Source organism: Panthera uncia, chromosome B1, assembly GCF_023721935.1.
Source record: "Panthera uncia isolate 11264 chromosome B1, Puncia_PCG_1.0, whole genome shotgun sequence".
NCBI lineage: Eukaryota > Metazoa > Chordata > Mammalia > Carnivora > Felidae > Panthera > Panthera uncia.
The window spans coordinates 142,099,366-142,122,687 of record NC_064811.1 but is presented as its reverse complement, the minus strand read 5'-3'; the positions used below and the strand labels follow the sequence as shown (position 1 = coordinate 142,122,687).

General features: G+C 38.3%; 1 protein-coding gene across 3 annotated transcripts in view; it reads right to left on the bottom strand.

The window, feature by feature from the left end:
• PALLD (palladin, cytoskeletal associated protein) overlaps positions 1–23,119 on the bottom strand; it is a 412,083-nt gene extending 388,964 nt beyond the window's left edge. The window contains exons 1-2 of one of the 3 annotated variants that reach the window (XM_049631297.1): positions 22,971–23,119; positions 2,174–3,165 (exon numbers count right to left, since the gene is read on the bottom strand). In XM_049631297.1, the coding sequence (XP_049487254.1) occupies positions 2,174–3,084 (911 nt within the window). In that variant the 5' untranslated portion in view covers positions 3,085–3,165; positions 22,971–23,119. The remainder of the gene's footprint in view (positions 1–2,173; positions 3,166–22,970) is intronic. The other 2 variants (XM_049631298.1, XM_049631299.1) reach the window with 2 other exon arrangements.
• Between the last annotated feature and the right edge of the window lie 203 nt (positions 23,120–23,322).

The following is a 23,322-nucleotide window of genomic DNA, read 5'->3' as shown; positions in this document are numbered from 1 at the left end:
ACAGAACAAAACAAACAAAAGCTCCAAAAGGATATAAAAAAGACCAGTTAACTTTAAACAATGGAGCATTTCATCAAGGACTTAATTACTCTAAAAGGGCATAATTTGTAATCTCTAATGGGCATTGGGCATGGACTTTGGTAGACCAGGAGATGACAAGGGAAAACTAGTTAATAATCCTGTGGTTACTAGCTAAATTAATGCTCCCCCTGCACACAGCCTCCCCCCACCCCCAGCAAAAAGGAGACAGAAGCATGAATTTGATATCCTCCAAATTATTAAATAGTTCAATGAACTTTAATATAGTAATTATGGTCTGCTCACCTAAATTAATCCTTTAATGTTAAATGGATTGTTTTTTGTCATTTTTGACAGGGTGTGGTAAGTCTACTTGCCACGATAATACGTCTGAAAGGGGCTTGTTTTGGTAAGGCAAATGTGAGTGGAGTCATATGTAGTTTGAAAACCTGTGGATCTGTTTTGAAGGACTTGTGAAAGTATTTCTCCTGCAGAATTATTTGTCCCAAGATTAGTAGGTTAAAAACAACCCAAATAGAATCCAAAAGAATCACACGATTTCATTTCCATCATAGGCAAAATGATAAGGAAAATTCTTTGTGGGAAATATACATAAATGCAGAATTTAGGATCACGTAATGAAAGGAACCCATTAAGAAGTTTTTTACTGCCCCCTGCTGTCAGTTTCTAAGAGCAATATTGTAAAATTACTGTAAAGGGTGACTCAAGAAGAATTAGTTGAACAAATTGGTTGGAAAAAAATTCCCTGCCTTTAATTACACCACGTTTTAGTCAGTAATGCTAATGCTTACTTCATGTTTGTGAGCAATACCCTGTCAACCCAAGAAACCAACTCTCGCTAAGCGTGTACTAGTGGATGTAGGGTAAGAGGCCAAGTCTGCGGCTTGTGAAATGCTATATTGATAAGAATGTACCAGCGTTACAATTTTTAGCGGATGAGATCTACTTTACTGTTTGTCCAAATTTCACAACGTCAAATTTACTGTTTAATATTTACATAATCTAGGTAAAACACTCTTCATAACAGCAAAACTTTCAAAGTAAATGAATGAATGGCTTATTTTTGTAGTGCGATCCAACTTGAAATGTTACTTTCACTTTGGCATATAAAATTAAGACATGAGAAGCAATAAAAATAATAGATAATACTAATGCAGCCGTCACTAGACGCAAGGCACAGTTTTATTTTTTCACACGTGTGATGTCGTCCTCATAAAATAGAAGGAGGGAGGTATTAGTTTAATTCCCATCTCACAGATGAAAAAACTAAATGACAAAGTAACTTGCCTAGGTGACACAATTGATAAAAGGTGGAGCCACGGCTGGAAACCCTGCAGTCTGACTCCAGAGTCACTCCTCTTAACCTCTTTGCACAGAAAGTACGAACTCGGCAGTGAGGGAGGAAGAACTTAACAGAAATTAGAATGGTCATGGTGACGTAAGTGTATATTGCCTCCAACCAACCACACACTCGTCGAATCGTGACCTTTTTGCTACAGCCATGCTGTAGTGGCCGGAGCCTGTGTATAAACATCACACCTGCATTGTTTTCAGTTGGCTTTATCTTTCTTTGTTTCCTTGGTTGCATTACATTGAAGGTGCGTTGGGGGTGCTTTTTTTAAAAGTGAATATGTGGCCCCTTAGCCCATGCCTTAGGTCAGTTTATAGAGTTGAGGGTTAATCTTGTGGTTGGCCACTGCACACCTGTGCCTTTCATCTCTATACAGCCAGACAACTTCTAGTTTTAGCCACACTTTCAACCATCTTCAGCAACTCGTATTCAAATTATGCACACACTTTCACAGTGCTTTGAATACATGAGTTGCACATTTTAAGTTTCCTTGGATGCTATTAATTCTGGAGTCCTGTTTAACAGGACATTTGTGCCCCTCTATGCCTGTCCAGTCCTTTGCCTTACCTTTGGTAGCACATGGTTCATGACAACAGATACATTCCACCCGTGATAACTGGCAAAGCTACTATTTGCGATTCTAGGATGCTTTTGCCCTGCAGCTGTTTGAAAACACGACTTCAGGTTCCAGAGGGCTAACTATCCAGGAAATCTCATTCCACATTAAAGTAAAACCAAAAGTCAACACAGATCATTTGATCTTCATAATAAAAACGTTCTTACCTGACCCGAGGAGTTGGGTTTCCGGTGACTCTACACTCCAAGTAAACTTTACTTCCTTCTGCCACTTCTTGGCTCCGAAGCTTCTGGATGAATCTTGGAGCTGAGGGCAAGCGGAGTGCATTCTGAGGCTGTGGGTGAGGCATGTTATTGCATGGCACTGCCTTGTTCTGGTCTTTCTGGTAACGATGCCTGGCTTCGGGCAACTTGACCTCTGCTTCCATCTCCTGTTGGTCTCCAGTGGGGCTCTGGCTGGCTGAGGCACCCATCAGGGCTGATGGCTGATTTTTAGGAGACAAGTACCCACTGTCTGGTGATGAGGACTCCCCATTTGGGCTTCTATTTCTCGGCTTTGCTGCTTCTCTAAATATGGACGTCAGCTCCTCAATGAAATTAGCCGCCTTGTCACATAGCTGGCTCTGGGGGCCAGTCTTACTTTGATATGCTGGTTTGGGCTTTACACTTGGGTTGGGAGTTTTTGCACCACGTTTTCCAGACTTTCGGAGGCTCCGGATATAGCTGGGGCTGGCAAGCAGGGGTGATATGGCAGGTTTCCTCTTTGAAGCAGGTGAAGAGATAGGGGCAGTTTGTTCAGGCAGAGGCTGGACAGGTGTTGACCTATTATCATGAGGTCTTCCTGAGGAGGTTGACTCACCAAACTTGGTCTCCTTATGGGAAGGGTTTTCACAGAGGCTTACAGGAGAGGTGTTGAAAATCTGCGAGATCTCCTTTTCTGAGTCAAAATCTTCTGTTTCGGAGTTGGCGATAGATCTCCGGGCCAGGTCAAGACTCTTATTTATCTCTTCCTGGCTGAGAAAAGCAGATAGCCCAGGGAAGAAGTCAGCATTCTTGCTTTCTTCCTGCATGTCTGATAGGGAATCATAGAAGGAGTCATGAGAGGAAGTCTCTGACATAGTTGAATAGTCTTCATACACTCTTTGTCTGCTCTTAACAGGAAGGCCAGGGGCACTGGAAACCAGTTTACTTCTTGTGTTCTGAAAAACAACACCGACAGAATTGCCATTAGTAGTATTGGGTGTGTGTGTGTGTGTGTGTGTGTGTGTGCGCGCGCGCGCGCGCGCGCGCGTGCGCACGCACGCGCAAATGCTCACGTGTGCGTCTATTATAACACTACTAATCTACAAGTTGGGAGAAACGTGAAAGTGAAAAATACACTTTTGTAAAAATCATTTTTCTCTATCCTTTCAGTTGGAAGAAACATCAAGTATACTTGTGTTTATAATTTATCATTTTAATTTAATATTTTCTTTGTGAGTGAATATTAAGTGTCTCACTAACCAGCGACGAGTAATTCAAAAAGAAAATATCTGCAGTAGAGTCTACAGAGTGTAGTAGGGCACTCTGCACTTCTCAGAGCCTCCTTCTTTTCTGTCTCCCCCTACCACTACGCACCTCATTAAAGCTCTAATTTCATTAATGTATGAGATTAGTAGCTTGTTGATATTTTAGTAAATCTGATTCTGCTTATCTCACCATAAACCACAAATACATTTTGATTCCAACTCTTATTTGTTTTCAGTTTTCAGTGAAATATTTGAAATCTTACTGGTTCACTTTTTCCTTGTGTCCACCTGTGTGCATTCATGTTCACTCATTCAACAGTTATTTCAAGACATAGTTAATAATCACTTGCTGAGTTTCAGGTGCTAGAGGTATAGTTATGTTCTAGACTGGAGACACAAAATGTTTTGTAAAGGGCCAGATGTAAATACTTTTGACTTGGTGAACTGTCCTGTCTCTGTTGTAATTATTCAAATTTGCATGGCAGCATGAGACCAACCATAGGCAATACATAAATGAATAAGCATGGCTATGTGCCAACAAAACTTTATTTATGGACACCGGTATGGTATTTGAGCTTTATATAAGTTTTACATATCAAAAATATTGTTTTTCTTTCGAATTTGATTTTTTTCAACAGTTAAAAAATATATTAAAAAACATTGTTAGTTTGCAGGCCATACAGAAATAATAGTAGGATGGATTTGGCCTAGGGGCTAAAGTTTGCTGACTCTTGATCCAGACTAAGGACATAGTCCTTATGTTGAAGGAGTTAAAAGTCACGTGAAGTTGTGAAAGCAGGGAGGTGGAAAAGATATTAAACAAATAATATAAAATTTGGACAGGGTGTCAAAGGAAAGTGAAAAGAGCTTCATTGCTATGAGTGCCTAACTTAACTTTTTAAGGATATATGAGAGTACTTTGTGCCTTGCATAGGACATTTATATGGAAACACCACCACCATTTCCATTTTCATTGTATGGAAATACCACCGCTAGTTTCATTATCTGCAAAATAATTGGGCAAGAATTGAAATTCCACTGCATTTTGAGCTTCTTTTTCTGTATATTGTTCATAGAATGATAGAGGGAAGATCTGGAAAACTTCAGAAGGGAACTTTGCCTCAAGATTGAGTCTAGGAGTTAATAAAGGAAGCTTCTTGGATGTGGTAAAACTCAACTTTATAGGTTGGGTCAGGCGTAAACTTAGACATTCATTCTCCATAAGGTAAGTGTGCTTCATGAGGACAGAACTGAGTTGCTTATCCAGAAGCAGTTTCCCACCTAGGGATTCTGCTTAGAGTGATAAGATTTTGTTTGATTAAGTGAAATGTTCTTTTCTCTCCTATGACCAAAAAAGAGCCAGCTTGCATTTTTGACCTCTAAAAGTCTCTAATCTCAAAGAGCATTATGTAGAGGCATTCCAGAAATCTACCTTGAAGATTTACCATCACATAGGATGCAGGGATTCATAGAATCTATCAATTCAACAGAAGATATGTAATCATATTTTAAAGCTCAATATTAACTTATGACATCTTCTTTAGTTTAAATTTGTACTTGTGTCTTAGATGTCCTCTTGGAAAGTTACTCTGTTTTGTGGGCATCGTGAGATTCTCCACATTCTAGTCCTAGTGTACCTACTAAGATATATTACCCTCTATTCTCCTAGTAAATCTTACAAATCCATTAGAGTGGTCTTGTCACTTTATATAAAGACATTATAATGTCCTTATAACATGAATTTATTTGTCCTGTCTGTGCTCCAGAATGGAATCATTCTGATTCCTTACCAGTTCTTTAAATTTTTTTAAAACATTTTTATTCATTTTTGAGAGACAGAGAGAAACAGAACATGAGCAGGGGAGGGGCAGAGAAAGAGAGGGAGACACAGAATCCAAAGCAGGCTCCAGGCTCTGAGTTGTCAGGGCTTGAACCCACGAACCGGTAGATGATTTAGGAGCAGCCAACATAGGGGCCAACTCTTAAATTGTGTGAGGGTTCAAGTCATCAGGCAACATTGGCCCAGAAGAGACATGAAAACTGGAAGAGATATGCTTGGGCCAAAAGTATACTGAAGGCAAAACACCACATTTCCATTTCTTTCTTTTTTTTAAAGTTTATTTTTCGAGGAAGAGAGAGAAAGGGAGAGGGGAGAGAGAGGGAGAGAGAGAATTCCAAGCAGGCTCCATGTTGTCAGCATAGAGCTCAACGCAAGGCTTGATCTCATGAACCATGAGATCGTGACCAGAGCTGAAATCAAGAGTCGATGCTTACCTGACTAAGTCACCCAGGGGTCCCCCTATTTCCATTTCTTGCAAATTTTATTTTTCTTTGCAAGAGAAGCTATTGGGCTATTTGTCTGTTTATTTGTTTTTGGCCTTGGAGAAATTAATGTTTTATATTGAACTCAGTGTGAGAGAGATGGGGAAATGTGATTTTGAACAATATGGGTTTCTGCCTTCATGGGACTTAGTCCATGAGGGATACAAATAAGTCATAAGCATATATAATTTAGTGTATCAAGTGCCATGATGAGAGAAGAACAAAGTGCTATGTTAGCACCTAGAAGGAATAATAGGATTAGGACCAAGACAAGTTTTACAGAAGATGAAGCCTATTGGATAATATGTAAAGGGCACGAAAGAGTTAGGCAGGTAAAGAGGGCAGCGGCAGAAGCATATACAAAGTCTTGGATCCCAGGGAGAGTATGGCAGACTCAGGTAACTCAGCTCCAGTGAAACAGAAATCTATCTGGAGAGGGGAGGTATCACCAGAGACAAATTTAAAAAGCAGGAGTGGGGTTAGAGGGCCTGAAGCCATGTGAAGAACTTGAATTTCATCTTTGGTGTGGTTAAAAGACACAGAAGACTAAGTATGTGGGAAACATCACCAGAGTTGCATTTTAGAGAGATAACTCATGGTAGCCTGACTTGATGACTGACTCAGGGGAAGAGGAAGGCAAGTTGAAAGAAGGAAGTCATTGAGAAGGCTTTTGTCCTATTCTCAGAGTTATGTACATTTCTCATTGCTTTAACTTTGGCACTCATCATCTGAACCTCCTTTTTAGTTTTGGATAATTCCTCATATTCTGAGCCTCTGTGAGAAAGTAAGCTCACTTATCATAATGGAATGTGAAACCTCCAAATATTTGCTTTCCCAGCCCCTTGGAGCCTGGGTACAAGTCTTGGCACATGGCAATTGCCTGCGTCCATCTTGGACTTTGAGGCAGGTTCCATGGAGAAAACACTCTAGTTTCTGGCAGTGGTAATGAATGCAGCAGCATGGAGTACGGAGGGGCAGCTGTGGCGGCTGTGCAGAGGGCTGGAGGTGGAGCTGAAGTGTGGACCAGTCAGCCGTGACAGCAGTGGTAGCCACACGTGAACCTTTTTCTGGCCTTGTGGTCTTCCCTCCAGAATACACTCTGGGCCTCATTCTGTGAATTGCCATAGCTCCTATCAATCATTCGCTTTGCACTCAAATTGACCAAAGAATATTTCTGTCACTTGCCACTAAGGAATATGAGTGATAGTAGATAAAAAACATGACAGAAGTCAAAATAAGTGACATTGGGAAGAAAAACAGTGGACTGAAGCGATAGAGAGAAGATAGAACAGAAACGTGTGATTGACTGAATACCAGAGACAAGATTATAGATTTCTTATTCAAACAATGGGATGGGTGATGCCACTAACTTGGCATGACACAATGGGGGACGTTTTGAGGAAAAAAAACTAATTTTGATTTGCACCTTTTGCAACTGGGAACTCTGGTATTGTGTGGAAGGCAAGGTGAGATACTGGTATGTGAGAGAAGAGAACAAAACTAGATTGGGAAGTATTAGCTAAGGGTGGCACTATAAGACATGGGAGTGGATAAGGTCAAGGAAGAAAGAGAGAGAAAAGGAAACAATCCTCCAGAGAGTTGGGGGGAAACCAGGAGACAGTTGTTAGGGAAGCTAGGCAAGGAGTCTCACAAAGGAGCTCCTTTTTTCCTTCTGACTTAGCAACTGGGAACATTTAGCACCATTGGCTACAGCAGTTTTGATGTATGTGACAGAGATATAAGCCAGATTCCAGATACATTGAGAAATTATGGAATGAAAAGAAGTATAGATTGCAAGTGCTACAGACTATTCTAAGAAGTTTATAGAAGGGAGGACAGATAGGGGTAGTAGGTGGACAAAAGTATGAAATCGAATGGGTTTATTTGTTTAGGATGTGGCACAGATATGTGTTTCAGTGCTAATGGAATTAGCCAATGGAGAGGGAGAAGCAGAAGAACCAGGTAAAAAAGTGGGGATGATGTATAGACCAGGTCTTCCAGGATGTGAGATGAAACGGGTTATTATAGTACAAATGACTTCAGGTTGGAAGGGAACATTGTTCTTCCATTGTCAAAGGAGAGAAGTAATGGAGTAATTAAAGTGTGTGTGTGTGTGTGTGTGTGTGTGTGTGTGTTGGAGAGAGAGAGAGAGAAAGGGGGAGGGAGAGAGAGAGGAAGAGAGGACCAGGGGGAATCTTGATACATGTATAACTGAAAAAAAGGAGAGTTCCTAGCTTGAGACTTCTGAGGATTTGGAAGTTTATAAGGACAGGAGATGATTTGAAATAGCTGTTGTAGAGAAAGGGAAAAATTTCCTTAAGAAAGATTTATGGGCAGTGGTGAGGGTTTAGTTGAAGTTAAATGTGATGTATTATAATGTCATTAATCAGTGTGATTGCTCACTCCTCTTCACTGGAGCTCAGCAGTCCAGGTGAAACTGTGCAAGTAAGATGCTCCAGGTTCTGAGGCACAGGTAGGATGGAAAGAAAATGGACAAGGTTGTTGAGAATATCAGCAAGATAGGGGTGGATTCTAAAGTCTATGCTGGATTGGGATTCATGGGTAGGAGTTTGATCATAAAGAGATTAAGGGACTGAAGGCCCAATGAAAGCAAAAGAAAGATGTAGTATGAATGACTGAGTGAAGATCTGGAAAGATGTATTGAGATAGTGAAATGTCTGAGTTGATCATTTCAGAGTCACAGCCTTTTGACTTCCGACTGCATTTAGAGTGTGGCCACCTGACTGTTTTTGACTGTTTTTGTGGAAAAATGCAAGAGTTTAGTAGTCTTTATGATTGACAAAACCTAAAATATTTATGCAGACTTTACCAGGAAAAGTTTGCCAACTCCCGCTATAGAAAATCAGCTACCTAATAAATTCATCTAGCTTAAGCACTAATAATACTAATCATGATAATGATAATGGCTAACAATGTATGGCTCACCATAGGTAAGAATTGCCTCAAGAACCATTATGTAGATTATTTCATTTAAAATTCCCACAATAGGCCCCAGTTTATAAAGAAGGAAACTGAGTCAGAAAATGTGACTAGGAGAGCCAAGATTCAAACCCAGACAATGACTTTAGAGCTCATTATCTTAACCATACACTTTCCTACCAATATATTATAGTTTCACAACCAAGAATCCTAAGCAATATTATCAGACTAATAAAACTGGATCAGTTTTCTGCTATTTCTGCTAATATCAGAGTTCTGCCATTAATTTAATTATACTTAGTGCAAAGTGAACATGATAGGATAAATTTTAAGCCTTCATAAAAAATTATATGAGATAGTTTAAAGGAAACTTATGAATGCTGAAACACTTTTTAGTTCCTTTTTTCAAATAGGGAGTGTTTGCTGGAGGCAGATTAAATCACCTGCTTATTAACTTATATTTTGGTTTTAAAGAGGCGCCATCTGACAGGATCCAGTTGTCAGGATTAGGTGTAGCTTAAAAACTGCTTGCACAGTGAAAAAGAAGATAATAGCTCTATGGCATACATGGTTTGGGTTTAATTTGCAACCCAGTTATTGCTGCTAGAACATGCACAGGGTCTAGGGAAAATGCTCATTGAATGCGGATGAACAAGGGAGGTTTCCAGGTGGCCCAAACTCACTGGGAAATCATGCTTCAGAGATTTTCATGTCAGTCCACACCCCAAAATTAAAAGATTGTAATCAAAAGAAATACAACTGCAAACATCTCCATTATTTCCCTCAGATTTTATGTTTTATTTCAAACGGTGTTTTTGGTAATTCTCTGCTGGTGTGATAGATACAGAACATGAAATACACTGAAGAGAACTAATTATACTGTCTTTAATGAATAAAGAAGTGAGATGAATGCCAAAAACCTTAACAAGTTCCAATTTAGCAAAGAGAATTGAAAGATATTGAAATTTTGAGGAATAAGGTATTCTCCTACATCTTTAATTCTTCCCTGCCTCCCGCCTCTATCCTCTTCTGGAATTTGAATTGCTTGGAAATTCTTCTCTCCATCTTTTTCTCTTTCATATATTCTTCAACCATCATTAATAATTTATTTTAATTGTTACTTCCCTTAACGCTCTCATATGCCACAGCTATTTCCTAATATCTTGGAATTTGTATAGTTCTAGCTTCTTCCCTTTGAGAGAAAATGGCTCTTTGCTAGCCCTGCACATTTTATAATTACTCTTCCTTTCTTCCACCTCCCTTTCCTGGAAAGGTAACTTGAACGTGAAATCAATTGAATGCTGTTTATTTATCACTTAGTATGTTCCAGGGAAGTTTCAAGGAGGGCAGAGATGAACCAGGCATAGTTTCTCTCCTTTAATGTTTTTGTAATCTAATAGGAGAGATTAGAGGGATAAGACAAGAGTAAAAAATAACTCAAATACAAGGAGAACCATGATAATTGTTATTAAACATAGTTTAAGCATACTGCAGTAAGAGATCGAAGATGGTGGGAGAGAACATGTTTACAAATTTGGCCATGTCATTCTTTTGGTATCTGTTTTCCAATGGTACAAGCTCCATTGGATAAGAGAAGGTCCAAAACGTGACATGCAGTTTATCTGTGGGCTTCCAGACAGCCTGCCCTGAGGGAAACTCTCCAGCCTCAACCTCTATCTTCATACTGACACATGCTGCAATCATGCCCTACTGCTTTATGTGCTATTCTTTGAAAATTCCACGTTCTGTCATGTCTTCGTGCTTTGCACATGCTTCCTTTCTGTTTTTCTGTTTCAAACTCCAGTTTGTCCTTAAAAACTTGATTATTTCACTTGTTTTTGGTGCTTTCTGATTCCCTAGTCCGCGTACTTTTTTCTTCCAAACGTGACACTTTGCATAGTATTTTAACATTCATCTTATTGAGTTATTAATATGAGTTAGAGAACCCTCTGTCCATTAGACTGTGAACACCTTGAAAGAAGAGATGTAACTGACAGTCTTTGAATGGCGAATGCTTGGCACAGTGTCTGGGTCATGGCAGATGACGAAGAGAAACCAAGAAATACTTGGTACTTGAGACATGGATTGAACCCTTCCTAGGATTTGATGGGAGACAGAGCCATGTGAACGAAGACAGGAGGCAGAAATGTTTCATTCCCTCCCCTTGCTCTCAGCCATCCAGGTCCCACTGCAGGATTTCTCTGGGACCAGCTGTCCTCAGTGAAACATTGTTCTTTTTACCCAGCTGTTTCACCTGTCTTACCCATAGTTACTCACGCCCTGGGCTCTGTTTTCTAGTAAGAATTTGATAAAGTAATCCATGCTATCTGTAAATAGCTGTTAATGTAAAAATATAAAACACACACAACATGCTCGTTTCACCAATACAAGACAGTAAGAGGTCTGACACTGCAAAATAAAAGCCTTGTCTCTAAAGACATTGGTTTTTGTGTTTCTCAGTACTGGCCAAGAAAGTTTCTCATGAAAAAATTCAGAACCAGAAAAACATTTCTTTTGTTTTTTGGCATTCTTACTACTAGACAAAGAGGATTCTGTAACCCTTGATAATGCTCTTTGGCATGATGCCAGCAAGTTCAGAGTTAAATTTTGAATCACAGAAATACAAATCTTTTTAGACCCCTCTCCCAATTTTTTTTTTTTTTTTTTTTTTTTTTTTTTTTTTTTTTTTTTTTTTTTACGTTCTCTGCTGACTTATTCAGTCAGCATCTTTGCTGTGTGCCCACTGTGTTAGGCACTTCTACAGGCTGGGACACAACTGTAAGACAGAATTCTCTGCCCTAAGGAGCTAACATTCTAATAGGAGAAAAGGCAGAAGTAGGAAACCGAGAAAGTGTCAGATTCTGAATTTCTTATATTTGATTTATCTTAAATCTTTTAATTGCTTTTGGGCGGTTGCACTGTGCTTTTATTGTATACAGCCTCAAATTATCTTGCAAGTTGTTAAGGTACAAATGAAAAAAAAATACTAAAAGAAAAGAAAAGAAAATGCATAGTTGTATGTTAATATTGGTATTTGCAGACCATGACTGTTTTATTTTATCTTTTTTAATGTTTTATTTAGTTTTGAGGGGGAGTGGGGGCACTAGCAGGGGAAGGGCAGAGAGAAAGGGGGACAGAAGATCTGAAGCAGGCTCTGCACCAAACAGTGAGCCTAGGGGGTGCTTGAACTCACAAACTGTGAGGTCAACCTGACTTAAAGTCTGACGCTCAACCAACTGAGCCACCCAGGCACCCTGACCATGGCTCTTTTGGAAGGCATGCTGTTAGTGGGAGGGTGGTGACAGTCACAGGAGGAGGACACTCTCAGGCTAATGGTGCTTTAGGTTCTCTCAGATTGTACCATGCAGGCAGCTGCAGGTATCCTCATGGCGTTCTGAAGGTAAAGTCTTCCAGGTGAGCTTTGACATTTACGCATGATGCCAGACTTAAGCAAATATTTGGTGAAGCAAAGTTTAGGAAGGTCAGCAAATGCTATGAGGCATTATAGATGTCCTTCCACCTTGAACTTCAGTGGACAGCTTATCAGCATCTTGACTTCTCCCAAGCAAATATTGCTTTCCATTATAAACTTCCATGGTCGCCTATTTTGTTCAACCCCTGTGCATATTTCATCCATTCTGAAGAATTTTATGCTGCTTAATTTATGGATTATTTCTAAATATAATTTTATGGCTTACAACTTCTTCCTAAGTTAAGCATTTGAATTCTGTTGGACTCTTGATCTATGAAATATAGAGCACTCATGTAAGTTTTCTTTTTTTTTTTTTTTTTTAATTTTTTTTTAACGTTTATTTATTTCTGAGACAGAGAGAGAGACAGAGCATGAGCAGGGGAGGGGCAGAGAGAGAGGGAGACACAGAATCTGAAACAGGCTCCAGGCTCTGAGCTGTCTGCACAGAGCCCGACGCGGGGCTCGAACTCACGGACCGCAAGATCATGACCTGAGCTGAAGTCAGATGCCCAACCAACTGAGCCACCCAGGTGCCCCTCATGTAAGTTTTCATTGAACATTTTAAATTTGGTATGTACATCACTCATTCTAACACAAGCCATTTTATCATCTTAAGTTGTCTTGGCCTTACTACCCTAGTATTTGCAAAAGTATTTACTTTTGAGTTCCTGAATATAAACATAAATAAATATGTATGATTCACAACATATATGAATATACAGAAATAAAAGAAAAGAGAAAGAGAGACAAGTTTAGGAACTATGAATAACATGTGTTTTGAGACTTGCTGACTTTTGGTGATAATTATGTGAAAACCAGATCTATGACAATCAAGATAATCCTCTATTTTGTCGGTTAAAAAATATTTGTGGAACACCCTGTGCACGATCCCCATGAGACAAGGCACTATAGGCTGTTGACATGTAAAGATTTCCCGGACTGGGACCGGGAAGGCAAGGCATATGCATGAGAAACAGCAGAGTCTAGTAGAAAGAATTCAATTAGAAACAATAAAAGCTAGCCTTCCCTGAGAACTTCCTACACGACAGCTTCTGAGTGTGGCCTATTGCCTGCTTTCATGTAGTGAACTATTTGATCCTCAGAATAATTGATGGAGTAGTCATTATTTTTCTTTTTTATTATTTCTGTACTCAAAACTTCAGCATAAAAACATTAAATTATTTGGCTAAAGTTGAACTGTTAGGAAATGGTGGATTTAGGGTTGAAACCTGCATTTAACCACAGTTTTCTTTTCCTGTTGGAGATAGTATGGGTATTTACTTTAAGAATTTAGATAAGGGGTGGGGCGCCTGGGTGGCTCAGTCGGTTGAGCGTCCGACTTCCCCTCAGGTCATGACCTCACGGTCTCTGGGTTCGAGCCCCGCATTGGGCTCTGTGCTGACAGCTCCCAGCCGGGAGCCTGCTTCGGATTCTGTGCCTCCCTCTCTCTCTGCCCCTCCCCTGCTCAGGCTCTGTCTCTCTCTCTCAAAAATAAATAAACATTAAAAAAAAATTTTTTTTAAATAATAAAAAAAAAGAATTTAGATAAGGGGAGAAATTTTGCAATCTGCTTATGCAATACCTTGTAGAGACGTTGAGAAGGTACTATAAAAAAATATTTGATGTTAGGAAAGTACAGATGGGGTAGTAACATTTCGAAAGGCATTTTAAAATGCATATTAGTTAGGAATAATTACACGAAAAAGATTGGAACAGCATGAACCAACAATTAATGTTGATTATCTCTGTGGCAGGGCTTGGGCAGAAATACGGTTCAGGCATGGGACATTTAGGAACATTTTTTGTTGTTTATTTCACATTCTTTGAAAAACAAACCAGTTAAATTATGAGTGATTTTACAATTTAAATTAAGCATTTTAATTTGTTATTTGTTTAATTATTTTAATTGTTTATTTAAACAATTTCTAAAAAAGTAAAAAAAAATTGTTGGTAGCAAATTCCAATGCTAAAATATTTCAAAATAAAAACTACACCATGAAAACAAAAGTTGAAAAAGACTTAAAACTTTTGTTGCTGTTATTTTGAAATCACAGGCAATTCTTAGACTAAGTTTCTTCCTTTCATTTTTATTGTTTGTCTTTTAATATTTTTCATTTATTTATTTTTTAAATTTCCAGTATAATTACTGGAAATATACAGAGTTATATTCGTTGTAGATATACAATATAGTGATTTAACAATTCTATGCTTTCCCGGAGCTCATCACGATTAAGCATCACAATGCTTGATCCCCTTCACCTATTTCACCCATCTCCCACCCACCTCCCCTCTGGTAACCATCAGTTTGTTCTCTATAGTTAAGAGTCTGGGTTTTTGGAAAAACTACAAAAACAACCACAAAAAAAAGTAACAAAATGGCAATAAGTACTTATTGATACTTATCTATTGATATTATTTTGCATGTGAATGGACTAAAAGCTCTAATCAAAAGACATAGGATGATAGAGTGGATAAGAAACAAGACCCATGTATATGCTGCCTACAAGAGACTTCATTTCAAACCTAAAGACACCAGCAGATTGAAAATGAGGAAATGGAAATACATTTGTCATGCAAATGGTGTCAGAAGAATGCTGGAGTAGCAATACTCATATCAGACAAAACAGATGTTAAAAAAAGACTGTAACAAGAGCAAAGAGGGACACAACATAATAATAAAGAGGACAGTCCCACAAGAAGATATAACAATTGTAAATATGTATGCACCCAACGTGAAAGCACCCAAATACATAAAAACTATTAACAGGAAACATAAAGAACTAATCAATAGTAATACAATTATCGTGGGGACTTTAGCCCCTCACTTACACTGATGGATAGATCATCCAAACAGAAAATCAGTAAGGAAACAGTGGCTTTGAATGACACACTAGAACAGATAGATTTAACAGAAATATTTTAACACCTGTGGATCCTCTCTCTCTCTCTTTCTATGCCCTTCCCTGTTCACTCTCTATCTCTCTCTCTCAAAATAAATAAACATTAAAAAAAAGTACACACACACACACACACACACAGTATATATAAACAAGCAAGCAAGCAAGCAAATCCCAGAAAGGTTCTGGGGGTCCTGCAAAGGTTTGGGGATAGTTATACCGGGTGGCAGTCATTATGAGACTCACAAAGCTTGAGGTGAGTTCACAGCATAAATTACTGGGGTTCTTGGGAAAATAAATTAAGATAAGAAATGAAGACTGTTTAGACCATCAAAACCAAAGTCTAAGTAGGCACATGTAAAAGCCATTATGGTGTCTGCCATTATAAAGATATCTTGTAAAAAGAATAATAGATTTATTGCAAATGGGAAACTTGGAAGCCAAAGCCACAAAATTGGAGGGCAGGGGTGCCGTTATCAGCACTTACCACCTAATTCTGAGACTCCCAGGCTAGGATAAGTTGGTCATGGACTGTTAGATTGATGCTATTTTACCAACCAACCTCAAGAAAATTTTTGTGAAATAAGGCATATTAAAAACACCACAAAGCTCCCAATCCAGTGGCACATCACTCTTAGGTTTTAATGTGACTCTGAGAGAACCAAGGCTGAACTAAAGAAATGAGATTCTCAAGATTCAAAGAACTGAGCACACCACATTTTGGCATAGCTACATATTTAATGTCTAAGATTTATGGTCCTAGAAAGTATAGATATCTAAAAATATGACAAAATCTTACTAAAACAGCCTGGAATTACAATGGCCATTATGGGGAACATTCCAATTAGACAAGATCATTCATTTAAGAAGTGTAATTGAAAGCAAGAGTTTCCAAATCAACAAACAGAATAAGATACCTATTTTAATTGGCATGCAGAAGTCTCCAAAATGTTTCAAGATTCCAAACAGCTTCATTGAAATATTCACTGCAAAAGTCTAATGAAAAATTATCCCACTTTACCTAGGAGAATTTATCCTCCGTCTCTGAAGAGACCACAAAACTATAAAAAGTCTGAGCTATTAGCATTACGAGTGCAATAGCCCTAAGGCTAGAAACCTAAAACAACTGGGCCTTTCCTATTGCATTCTCCTTTGGGGGGCCATAATCAAATCTCTGGCCTAGAAAATGGTGTCTCATTTGCAATCAACTGGAACACTGGAAAAATGAATGTTCTTGAAGGTATGATAGGAAAAGATAGGATTCAGTAGGCAGAAAGGGAAAGATTAGGACCTGAGCTACCTGGGTGGGAAAAAACATAGATTTTGGAACAATGCTGGAAGTGTCTCACCACAGCAAACCTCCCCAGACATAAGGTTCCTCTTAAGGATGTAACAGACTCCATCTACTTCCACTCAGATTTCCCACAAGAATTTGACAAAAGACCTAAATATGGCCTTAGGCCACCTCTCATACAATGGAAACAAGCCAATCAGGAATGGACTACTCAGCACCTAGAGTTATCCAGCCAATGAGGGTAGGACCTGAGAAGGAACAAAGGGGAAGGGAAGGCGTGGGCAACCAGAACCTTATAAAACAAGGACCCTTGCCTATTGTCCAGTGGACATTCACTTTCGAACATCCCCTCTCTGTAAAGACAGCTTTTCTACTATTCCTTTCTGATCTTATACTCTAATAAACTTTGCCTGCTGCTCATTTTGTGTCCACCTCTTCATTCTTCAAAGCAGCAAGACAACGGATCAGGTATTGAGATAAAAAATCCTGCAACAAAGGTTTGTCGAATCCTTGACACCAACTCAAATACCCCCATATTTACCCTCAAAAGAGGGCCTCCATATGGGCCCCTCCCAGGATTGAGGGACTCTTGAGAGATTCTCTAGTCAACTGCTATCACTTATCCCTTAAACAACCAAGGGGAAACTAAAATGAAAATGAATGGGCTATGATGAGGGACCATAAGGTAAGCTGAGGACAAAGCACAAGCTAGCACAATTCCCACCCTCCACCAAACCCCCCACCAAGTGGGATATGTATGATATTCCTTAGGCACTTCTGGCTCCCCAAGAACAAAGGAAAGGACAGAAAACAAATGGTTAAACTGATAAGAATCTCCATCAGTTTACAAATATCTTAGTACAATTACAAAAAAAGGGGCAATCTTATCAATAGCCTAAAGTCCAGGAACTTCCTACTGTCTTAATGTTAATGCTTTGCTATAGGGAAAAACAACCTTAGCTTCACAATAGCTAAGCCTCCAGTAATCTGAGTCTTCTTTAGCATATGGAAATCCATTTAAGAAACTTCCTCTTGACCCTACCTCCCCCAACTCCATAGTATGTAACCAGTCACTCTTCACAACCCCAAAGCAGTTCTTTCTGCCCACGGGTCCTGTCCCTGTGCTTTAATAAAATCACCTTTTTGCACCAAAGACATCTTCAAGAATTCTTTCTTGGCTGTCAGCTCCAAACCTTACCATTACCCCAAAACCTCATCAGGCTACACTTTCCATGTTAAACTTACTCACTCAGGAGCTCACAGAAAGAATTCTGGGGAAACTGGAAGAAGTTGGTGAAGGGTGAGAATTATTAGCAGAATCAGCTTCCTTGGAACTCTATAGTGCCAGTCAGAGAGGAAGGTAAATTTCACACAGTTTCTTCCTTTCCAAATCCAGACCCATTGGTTATTGATCCTTTTGATGAGGAAGCATGAGGCAAGCTGAGGGCAAGTACAGGCTAAAAATACAAGCTAACAACCCCTCCCGCTCAAGGTGGGATATGTGTGATACTCCTTGGACACTCTTGGCTACCCAAGAACAAAGGAAAGGGCTTTAAGTTTTTGGCATGGTAATGTGGGAAATAAAGGCAAATGAAAAATTAAATTCCTTTACTGCCTACAGCTCATTCACACGTCCTTAAAACCAGCAGAGTGACCTCCCTTTAAGAGCTCAGCTGCCCCAATGATGACACTTTGCTAGGGGTAAAAGGGAATCTTAGCTTGACATTATCTCAACCTTGAGGATATTATAAGTCTACTTTAACATGTAAAAATTCCTTGGAAACTTGCTTTTATCTCAACTCACCTGAGATATATGCTGACAATCATACTCCAAGTTTATGGCCCCCTGATATACATCTAAAGGGTTTCATGACTGAGGTTTTACTAAATGGTAATAAATGGTGTTTCCCTAGCAACAGCTAGCTCCTCAAGGTTCTGGAAACCTTGCTTCCAAACTTCCTTAGAGACTTACTCTATCCTTAAACCCCTCCCAACCTGAGGGTGTAACATCAGTTACCCATCACAACCCCAGTGCAGCTCTGCTGCCCATGGGTCCTGTCCCTGTGCTTTAATAAATCACCTTTTTGCACCAAAGATGTCTTCAAGAATTCTTTCTTGGCCATCGGCTCTGGACTACCCCTCACCATCACCCTAAAACTTCATCATTTTCTCTCCCAGGAACAACTATTGCCTTCTTGTTTGTCTTGCTTTGTGATCTGAGAATTTGACTTGGCAACTATCAGTTTGTGGGCCTCCAAAATATGGTCAGACGGAAATGTGTGTTGCACTCCAGTTTGCAGCAGGGGTCTTACTTATTGTAGCCAGCTTTCAACAGAGTTATCTAAGTCTTACTTTTGGGGGGGGGGCTATCTTTAGAAGTGGCTGTGGAACTTGCATAGTATCTTTTGCATCCTCTTTGAGGGTACCTCTTGGGTTCATGAAGTTGTTCAATACTTCCAGGAATATTTACTGTTTTTCCAGCTGAAACCCAACAAGATATTTGAAAGGATTTTTTTAAGTCGACAGAAGTTGGTCAGAAGTTGGACAATTGAGAGCTAATATTCAAATCCCGATAAGAATGTCTTCAAAGGACTTTTCTCCTAAGCTAAATAAAACTATGTTGGGTGGGGGGGGCATTCCAAAGACAAACAGCTCTAAATCCAGGACATAAGAAACTTCTGGTTTGTATCTTAAAGATCTCTCTGATATAAAGTAGCAAATTGAACATAATGTAATTGGCTGGGTTGATCAGTGCCTTGACATATTCAAGTTGCAACCCAATCCTTTGAGGAATTAAAAACAGCCTTACTGGGGCGCCTGGGTGGCTCAGTCGGTTAAACGGCGGACTTCAGCTCAGGTCACGATCTCGCCCTCCGTGAGTTCGAGCCCCTCGTCGGGCTCTGGGCTGATGGCTCAGAGCCTGGAGCCTGCTTCCAATTCTGTGTCTCCCTCTCTCTCTCTGCCCCTCCCCCGTTCATGCTCTGTCTCTCTCTGTCTCAAAAATAAATAAACGTTAAAAAACAAAAACAAAAAAAACAAAAACAACAACAACAAAAAAAACCAGCCGTACTATCAATTGAGGGCAACTTGTACAAATGGTCTTACAAATAGAATCTTTACAAGAACGGAAAGAGTCCACTTATCCTTTTTACCAATCCTCAAACCTCTCCTATTCATCTCAAAAGCCTTGTAGTTATTATAAAAATCCTAGCCTTAGGAAACAAAAGTTCTTCTTGGGGGAATTTGCATTCTTTCTCTGTGCCTTTGAGATGTAAATGTTCTACCTTGGTCATCTCTAGGAACTGAGGGCCATCTCTTTGAAATGCAAAATTCAGGGGCACCGGGGTGGCTCAGTCAGTTAAGTGGCCGACTTCAGCTCAGGTCACGATCTCACTGTCCGTGAGTTCGAGCCCTGCGTTGAGCCCTGTTCGAGCCCTGTGTCGAGCCCTGCGTCGGGCTCTGTGCTGACAACTCAGAGCCTGGAGCCTGTTTCAGATTCTGTGTCTCCCTCTCTCTGACCCTCCCCCTTCATGCTCTGTCTCTCTCTGTCTCAAAAATAAATAAACGTTAAAAAAAAAAATTTAAAAAAAAATGAAACGCATAATTCAGAGAGATAATTCTTATCAGAAGAGAAAAACAAACAAAAAGGAAAGTCTATTTGGAAATAGAAAAATCATAAAAGTCTTCTCCACAGATATCAGTAAAAAGTTTCAGCCATCTGAGCAGATAACTTATTCCATCTTCTAGAAACACTATTTGGACCTAATTGCTCTTTTATAAACTCATGAGTTTTGCATTATTATACCTGTCTCATGGCTAAAATTAAAAAAAAAAAGCTATTAAGATTTCTGTTTGCATATGTTTATATGTTTATGTATGTCTATGTACCTATGTTGCAGATGAATCAATTTTTTTTTACCTCCTGATAGCATTGCCAAAATTAATTTGTAAAGAGCTCTACTTAATGGGCTTACAGAAAATTAAGTGTTTATATAAATCAAGTATATTCTTGAAAATATAGAAAGTAACCCTAATATTTTTTAAGTTCACATTATTGAGGATAATCTTCAGAGGAGAAAACAACCGTGCTAGTTTAAGTTTGTTGGTTTAATTATAATAGGAATGTCTTTTGAGTTATCAGCATTAAATATAAGGGGACACACAACTTTTATTTCACCTTGATTTACAAAAAAGTCAAATAATCTGTTAGCAAGAAAGATAACGTGATGGTTAGCTATTTAATGTCTCATGAAATTTTCACAAATAATCTAAACATAATTGTTAAGAAGTAAATTAAATATACATAAGATAAAAGTTTATAAATGAATTTTAAACAATAATTATGTTTTATGGCATGTCTACTTAAAAATCATTCCCAAAATCTTTTTAGTAACTTAAAACCTTAAAATTACACTGAGATAAGTTAAACGATGATATGCACTGAATATCTAGATCAATTCCAAATAAGATAAAATGCTGAAACATTAAATTACTGAACATAGGTTTATACACTTTTGGCCTTCTTTTACAGAGGAACTAAAAAGACTTGGGCCTATTAGTAAATAAACATTTTTTGTGCCACTCTGAAAAATTTACTATGAAGAATATACTTCTAGAAATCATAAAGTATCTTTATAAATTTGCCAACCCATAGAATGCTAGTGTTATAGCTAGTCCACAATTACTTCTTACCTTTTATTAGGAATTAAGGATCTTAAGTGTTAAGAATTCTAATTAGAATATGTCATTAAAACCACTAGAAATATTAAGGGAAACATCTCTATGCGAGGAAAGTAGGATGTGTATTTGCTAAGCAAAGGTGTGAGGTATGCAGGTTGTTTTGTAAAGGGGGAAAAATTTTTTTTGGTCCTAAAGTATAACTACTAATTGATTGTTTCAGAAAAAGAAAGAAAGAAAAAAAAAGGGACAAAACATGAATGAACATAAAAAGTTGAGGTCTGTAGAAAAGGAATCTTGGGAAAGCAATTTTATGTGTAGTCAAGCTGGCTTAGGTTGGAATGGATTTATTTAAATTAAAAAAATAAGTTTTAATATCAAAAGTATGCAGGTGAAAAATTATTTACCAAATTTGTTTCTCTATCCTCTAATATGATTTAACAGTTACAAATTACAGTCAGAGTTGCTTTACTCAGTATTTGTTTTCTTTGCTAGAATTTAATCGGGTCATAGCCATTAACTAACTCTAGATGACTGAAATTCCTGACTGGAATGCCGTTATCACAATACTCTTTGATATTCTTCACACATATTATTAATAATGAAGTGGAGTCTCTTGTCTTGTCCTTGCATATTTCAGTTAGTATATCTTTAAGAATGCATCATAGTGTTTGAAACCTGACCAGTGTTGCCCCTCTACATTTTTTTTTTCAATGAAGAAATCAAGGCAGTTGTAATTGTCCAGTATAAACTAGATACTTAGTCTATTGTGAGGTATGCTATAGGAACCCTTCAATTTTCAGTTTTAGCAATAAAACAGAAGCTCAGACCGAACTGACATAAGAGTCCCTAAGATATGAACCCTAATCCATATTAGATGCTGGAATGTGAGGGCTAATTTGTATTCTAGGAATGTGCAATCACATATTTAAAAAAACATTTATTGGTATAAGAGAAATAAGATAAAACTCTTATACCTTGTCTATTGTTACCAGTAGTTTGTCAAATACACTCTGATTTTTAAAATCTGAGTAATCCAAGTGAACATTCAACTTCGTTGAGAAAAAATACTGGAAAGGACAATTATCATGTAATTTCTGTACATACATGATCGAACAGATTTTGCGTAGTATTACATTGTCAGGGCTTTCTATGTGGTCACATTATTCACACTAGAAGGCAATTAGTATTTTTAGCAAAAGTTAAAAAAGTAATATGAGCCTCAAATCATTCTGTATCAACCTCATATATTGGATTCAAGACAATTTCATACGTAACTTCAAACAACATGATATAAAATCATACCGTGATGTTTAAATTTGACTGTAGTTTCCCTTAGTAAGCTTTATCTTTTTTTATAAATAAACATGTAAATTTTATTCATAGGTATAATTTAAAATGTCTGCTATTACTATCTAAACTGATTTTAAAAATCCTTTGGAAGTAGAGTTAACAGCTTAAAATGTTACTAAAACCTAAAGAATATAATTTTAGGCCATCAGTATTTAGCTTAAGTATGGGTGAGGTTTTAAATTAACTATATTCATATTTTCTGTGAAACATAACATATATACAATCTTGACAAAGGTTGCTTCCATAATTACATTTAATCCTTTTGGAACTGATAGCACAAACTTAGCATGCTTAAGATTATAAGAGAAAATTCAGTTCTTTGATAGTGTAGGTAGAAATAAAGCCTATAGGTAAATCTGTATTATCTGTTTCTGGAAAGACTACAAAATTCCCATTAGCTTTTCTCTCCAAATAAAAGAAAAATCAAGGCATCTTCTAAACACTACTATAATTTCAGGCAAACTATTATATTTTTAGCTTTTTAAAAAAAAAAGTTTAAAAAATGTTGCCCTAATAGTTTATTAAGAAATATCTTACAAACCTTTTCAAGCCTTGGTTACTTTGAAGACTCTGAAAAGGTGATGGGTTTCAGATGAGCATTTCTTCTTTTCTGTGGGAGCAGAGGTTGGTCTTGCCTATTCATTAGAGACTGCTTGGTCCTTGGTCACTTTGAGGCAACTGTGGCCTCAGACTTGCATCTGTCCTCTTACTCCACTCAACTATATTTGGTAACTGAACTCATGTTTCAGCAGACTGCCACGATCAGGAATTCCAGCCGCGGACTGGGAAGCAACCCTGGGTCTGAGGGCTGGGTTCTTAGAAATTAAAGGCACTTAGTGTAGAGAGAACTGTATTTATAGATCTAATAAACATAGGATTTACACATATCCCTC